The sequence below is a fragment of the Fulmarus glacialis genome, unplaced genomic scaffold (genome assembly GCF_000690835.1).
Source record: "Fulmarus glacialis isolate BGI_N327 unplaced genomic scaffold, ASM69083v1 scaffold41216, whole genome shotgun sequence".
Taxonomy (NCBI): domain Eukaryota; kingdom Metazoa; phylum Chordata; class Aves; order Procellariiformes; family Procellariidae; genus Fulmarus; species Fulmarus glacialis.
Genome location: NW_009219498.1, coordinates 7,011 through 13,025, shown reverse-complemented (window position 1 = coordinate 13,025; position 6,015 = coordinate 7,011). Strand labels below are relative to the sequence as shown.

Below are 6,015 nucleotides of genomic sequence, written 5' to 3'. Positions count from 1 at the left end.
TGACTGCGCTGTTTCGCGCCGCTCCGTATCGGGGCCTTGCAACTCCGGCCGCGGGCGGGCGGCCTGCGCAGGCCCCACCGTGGAGCTGCCGCATGCTTCCTGCAGGCGGAGGCTGGGTGCTCGGCGTGGGGTTTGGCTGACGGGGTGGCTGGGTGCACGGCTCCCTCTTCTTTGTAAGGGAGCATGAAGAGAGCGCAGCTGGCTGGTTCGCCAGGAGCATTTAATCTCTCTTAGTTTCTTTCAGTGTCTTCTTTTCGGTTTCTCCTTTGGCTTAGTTCTTTAGCTTGCCTTTTTTCTGTATTTTTTTAATGATTGGATGCTTGCAGGTGAACGGGAAGCTTTTGCTTATAGTTGTAAGATGTTGACACGATCAGAGCAATAATATCTGTCTTCTCTTTAGCATTACTGCTGGAGGTGTAATGGATGTTAACACTGCCCTGCAAGAAGTGCTGAAGACCGCACTTATCCACGATGGCCTAGCTCGTGGTATTCGTGAAGCAGCCAAAGCCTTGGACAAGTAAGTGGTGTTCCTGTTTTGTCTATGGTGAATAGCTAAACTGGGTGAGGTATGTTGTGATGAGGTATGTTGGAACACATGCAGTGCTCACTTTATCCAGGAGTTTAGTTGAAAGGTTTTGCAAGAACATGTTTTTCTGCCATGCAGTTTTGTCATTTGCTATCTCTGTTTTGGGTCTTTAATTGTGATCTTAAAATACAGATGCTAAACTCAGTGGCTCACGAATAACAGCATCTAGTGTATTAGATTCTGTCTTTTTGTGACCCCAGTGCCATCGAGTTTTCATGTGGATTGGTTTTGTGAAGAAAATGGAATGGCGCTTGCGGTATGTAGCTGTGGAAATCTGGGGTTCAAGAACCTTGTGTTTTAAAAAATCATAAACTCTTCTCAAAACTTTCTAAGAATTTTAATTGGGAGTGTCAATATGTATGTCAGACTTAACCTGGGGGAGTTGGTTTAGTTTTGATGAAAAACTGAATATCATAGCTTGCCTTTACTTTTGTGCTAGCTTCATTTTTTGTCTTGCAGCTGTAAATAATTGCTTTGGTACAATAGCAAAACAATATTAAACTTGTCATATATGTGCTAACCATGGTGATTAGTTATGGCTTCTTGGTAGGGTGAAGTATTATATTTATGTGTATATATCCGCATACATACACACCTGTGTGTGTCTATATATATGCACATACTTTTAAGAATAGACAGTGCTTAAGCGTAATGCTACAGGGTTTGGGTGATGACTTAACAGTTTGTCGGATACCCCTTCACTCTTATGAGTGAGAACAGCAGTCTGACAAACCTGTATGCGAAGCGTACCAAATAGTGGAAGAGAAATACAATGTGGGTGACTGACAATTAGGTTGTAAGAGTTCTTTTGAGTTCAGCTACAACTTCATATGCTGTGTGTTAAGAGGATGATGTATGTACAAGGTTTGTATACATTTGTGTGTGATGGTTCTTGCTTGGAAATGTTTCTGAAACATGCTGGTGAAACTTGTGATGAAGAAGGCCATAGAGAAAACTGATTTTGTTTGCAGTGGTCACATTACGTTAGGTTAAGCATAGAAGACCTATACAGCTCTCTCTGTTGTTAGGTATCCCTTTGGTATTCTTAACATTGTACCACTGTATACAAAGAGCCTAATTAGAATTGGGGCCCTGTCATAACAGCTTCTTTGAACGTAAGTAGAAAAGGTTGTTCTGAAGAGCTTGTAACAACTTGACAGGGAAATTCAAGCTTTTAATAATTACAATTCTTAAGTTAAATTATTGTAATCTGAGGTAAACAAGAAGCAGCTTATAACTTGGTTGCTTTCTAACAGTGATGTCCGTTCTTTATGGGACCTGGCGTTTATCCAGTCATTACCTTTTTCCAAGGGCTGAGAATTTATTTAGCGGGATTTTTAGAAGCTTCCAAAACTAGAATAGAATCTGGTAATAAAGCTAATAATGTGTGAGTAGGCTGTTACATATATGAAGAACATAAAAAGTAATAGATAGTATCAAAAGTATATTTAGTATTTCAAAAGCATATGGTGTCTCAAAACCAAAAATTAAACTTGGGAAGTGGTTGTCTAGAAATGCATGTGCTGAATTTTGGTCTTCGTGGTTTTGATTATTAAAGAAAGTTTAAGCAGCATCTGAAGTTACATTTTTCAGTTTTCGGTTTCTTTAGACGCCAAGCCCATCTTTGTGTTCTGGCTTCAAATTGTGATGAACCCACGTACGTAAAGTTAGTTGAAGCACTTTGTGCAGAACATCAGATCAACTTAATAAAGGTGAGTGTCAGAACTTCAGACATAAGTTTGGAACAGTTATTCTACTTGCAATATAAGCTGCTTGTTTCAGCATATAGAGAGCTGAACCTTTGAAACGCTATGCTGTAATTCTGTATATGGCTTATCTAAGCAAAATTTCTCTTAGCAGTAGAGTTTGGTTTAGTTCTATGTGATTGTCCTATAAGCAGTACAGAAACTGTGGATGTAAATGGCAAAGGATGTGTACTGGGTGTTTTACAAAGTTGAAATGAATTTTTGTGTCCTGTATAATAAGAAATAGAATTAATGCTGCAAGTGGTCGTGGAGCATGGGAGGATACTTAACATGACTTTTTCTTCAAATTAAAATACTTACGAGCTGTACAATGATGATACTTTGGCTCCCTCTACTGATACTTGTGAGGAAAGAGCCATCCGTTACCCAATACTTCTGAGAGTACAGCGGCTTTTTTGCTGAACCCGGTTATGTTAGAAATGACTAGCTCTAATGTGATGCAATGTTTTACACAGGTTGATGACAACAAGAAACTGGGTGAATGGGTAGGTCTCTGCAAGATTGACAGAGAAGGAAAACCTCGCAAAGTAGTGGGCTGCAGTTGTGTGGTTGTCAAAGTAAGATTATGCTAATTCTGGCTTTTTTCTTGACTTCTGAAAATAAGCAGTAAAGACAAGGATGCTTAGATAAGGGACTATTAAATAGAGCTCTTAGATTATTTTTTTAAAACAGTTGCTTTCCATTGTTGGTAGTGGAAGTAAACTGCTTCCCTGTTCTATATTCTCTTTCATGTTTATTTAAAATGTCATATAAATTTTGTGAATTAATGGTTGTATCCTTAAAGTATCTATGCCCACTGACCAGTAAGCATTAAAGGAAAGGCCTTTTAACTAGAAGAGATGAAGTTTTGCTGAAGAAAAAAATGCCAGTTAAATGCGTCTGCTCAACTTGAAAATGTTCCGCAGAGCATATTTTAAAATAAAGCTGGTAAAATAAAGCCACAGTACGAGCCTTGAAGACTTTGTTGTCTTTGAGGTCCCAAGAGATGGCTACATCTTCACAATAAAGACTAATGCCTTCTGCATGTGTTTTCATACTTTTGTTACTGTGTCACGTACTTTACTTGGTTTTCTTTAAGCAGAAATGAAGAATTTGTTTGAATCCATACCACTGGGTGTTACATTTTAACAAAATTGCATAGTCCTTTATTAGAATAGTCATTTATTAGAGAACAATGGGAAAGCAGCTGGCAAATTCCTTGAGGTTACTTGTATGGAATTTTGGGAATATTTGGGAATGCCTTGAGAAAAAGTGTCAGAATCTCAGGTGTCCTTTTAAAAACAGGTTATAAAATCTTGAATGGGTCTGTATGTTATTAATGAGTTATCTTGTGTTACAGGACTACGGCAAGGAATCTCAGGCCAAAGATGTCATCGAAGAGTACTTCAAGTGCAAGAAATGAACGGAAAATAAATTTTGAACTTGACTAGTGTGTGTGTGATTAATGGGTGGGTATTTGTGGAATAGTTCTTCGAGTTGCAAAGGATAACATCAGGAGAAGAAAGGACTTTGCAGGTCTTGGTGTAGTTTATTATTATGTTAACCCTGTCAGCTTGCTAAAAAGATAATGGTAATCCCTGCCATTCCTATTCTAGGCTGCTTCTGTTTCCTGTTCCTACCCTAGAGAGTAGCAACTTATGGAACTTCACGCAGCTTCTTAGTTGCAAAAATGCTGACAGTGATTACTACCTTTGCTTGGCAGTGCTTAGGCCCGTGCTTCCGCAGGGAGTCTGAGTAACTGGTTAGGGAAAGTCCGAAGTACTGCTTGCATCTGTGATGAAAATTTGGCTCCCTCTGCTGAAGCAAATGAGGAGAACGGCCTTAACCGTTACCCAAATCTTCTGAGATGTTGCAAGAATTTTTTTAAATGCTATCTTAATTTATTCAGGGAACTTAGTTGACACAAGGTGTGTTTTGTTGGGTTTCTTCCCTCCTCACTCAGTTCTGAAGCAGATTATGGGTAGAATTAGCTGCTTGTAAGAAGCATTGTCATGTACTTCTAGATCTGATTCTGTAGGAGTTCTCGGTAGTCAAGGTAGCCAAGTAGTTGAGATCTCGCTGCTCAAACAAGACAGTGCTGAACTCTGACTTGCCCAGGGGCTTGGATTCCCTAGTAGTTGGATGATGTACAGAACTTGTGTTTTTGTCAATTTTTTGCTTTTTTGACAATAAAGCGAGATTGGGACTGGAATTCAAGACTACTTTTCTCTCTCCTGCAAGTTGTTTTGTATGTCTTACATTTTCTGTGGAGCAGTTCTAAGTGGAGTCATAAGGAATTGCTCCATTATATTGATCAGGAGGACATGAATGTGAGCATGTGGGCCTGAGTACCTGTAGGCTGAGGAGACAGGAATGCATGTATCTGTTTACTTCTCAGGCTCTTGAGTTTGAATTTTCATTATAGTTTGTAACCCCTTTTTTGACATCCACAGTCATTCAAGTAGTGTAGAGGCAGGCATCTCCAGATGCTGGGTTCAGGTGTGCTTTCTTGCAGCTCTCATTAAAGCTCTTGAAGTGTCTTTTGGTTTTTGCCCTATCACAGCTTTCTAGTAGCTAGATCTGGGTGATGAGGATTTTTGAGAGGTTCCTGTAGTAGCCTTTTCAGGTGTACTTAATGATGGAGTCACCTGTTCCAAGTCTGGTTAAAACCAAGAAATGTGTATTTGTGCTGAACTTACATATGTTCAGTCTTGTCTGTGAATTTTCTCAGTAAAGGAGTTAAACAGTAGCTTTTAAAATTTTAGTTAATGTCAAGCTAGTATTACAAATAGAGAGAAGCTCTTAACACGAATGTATGTATGTTACCATTTTCCATTTGGATGTTTTTGAATATAGTTGAAATTACAGAAATTCACTCCTATAGATAGGAGCTTTAGTTGTGGATCTTCATTAAATTACTGGAAGTTTCTAAACACTGAGAATAGAAATAATTTTTAAGAATAATCCTTTTTAAATGGAGTTGAAAGACACGTAACTGTTGAAAAACTTTGTCAGTTGAGGTTGGCTAATAATGCTGAGTATCTGACTCTTGTATACAGAAGCACACCAAAGCATGCTTCATCTTTTGTCCTGTCTTAAGCTGCATCTTCCAAGAGTTGTGGATAAAATACACTTAACGCTATTTGTTCCTTGTATTTTTATAATGTTTGCAGCTACATTGTAGAGAAGGAATTGTCTGAAATGGTGGCAGTGTTGGCAGTCTTAATAGGATTTATGGTTTGCTTTTCCTTGGCTGGCTGTTTTATCAGAGTTCAATTCACAAAGGGAGTTGGGATCCAAAACTGGAGCTCAGTACCTGGATTCCATGGCCTGTATGTTGCTGAGGTTGAAAATTGTTTCTTAACTGAATATGGTTCTGTACCAGAACACTTTTTACCTGCTATGAGTAGTAAAGTCATCTTAATTCCTTAAATCTCTGGACGTGGGGTAACAAACGTGCAATCCATTAAGCTCCTCCAGGGTAGTGGGTGAAGATTTTTAAAAAAGATGAAATCCATAGACTTATAGTCTCAAATTTGAGGAAGTCTTTGCTAAGCCTGTACAAGCAAACTGCGCTTTTCCAGATGTTTGGCTTTTTGGCTAAAATACAGCTTTTCATTTTGTTTTTTTAACACAAAATGACCCAGGAGAATGGAGAAGAGCATGGTCCCTAGATACACTTCA

General features: G+C 38.8%; 1 protein-coding gene across 1 annotated transcript; it reads left to right on the top strand.

The window, feature by feature from the left end:
* The first annotated feature begins 405 nt into the window (after positions 1–405).
* On the top strand, positions 406–3,785 carry RPS12 (ribosomal protein S12). The gene is made up of 4 exons (XM_009580404.1): positions 406–517; positions 2,196–2,298; positions 2,808–2,909; positions 3,692–3,785. Exons 1-4 carry the CDS (start codon positions 420–422, stop codon positions 3,752–3,754), a joined length of 366 nt encoding a protein of 121 aa, XP_009578699.1. The 5' UTR covers positions 406–419; the 3' UTR covers positions 3,755–3,785.
* The last annotated feature ends 2,230 nt before the right edge of the window (positions 3,786–6,015 follow it).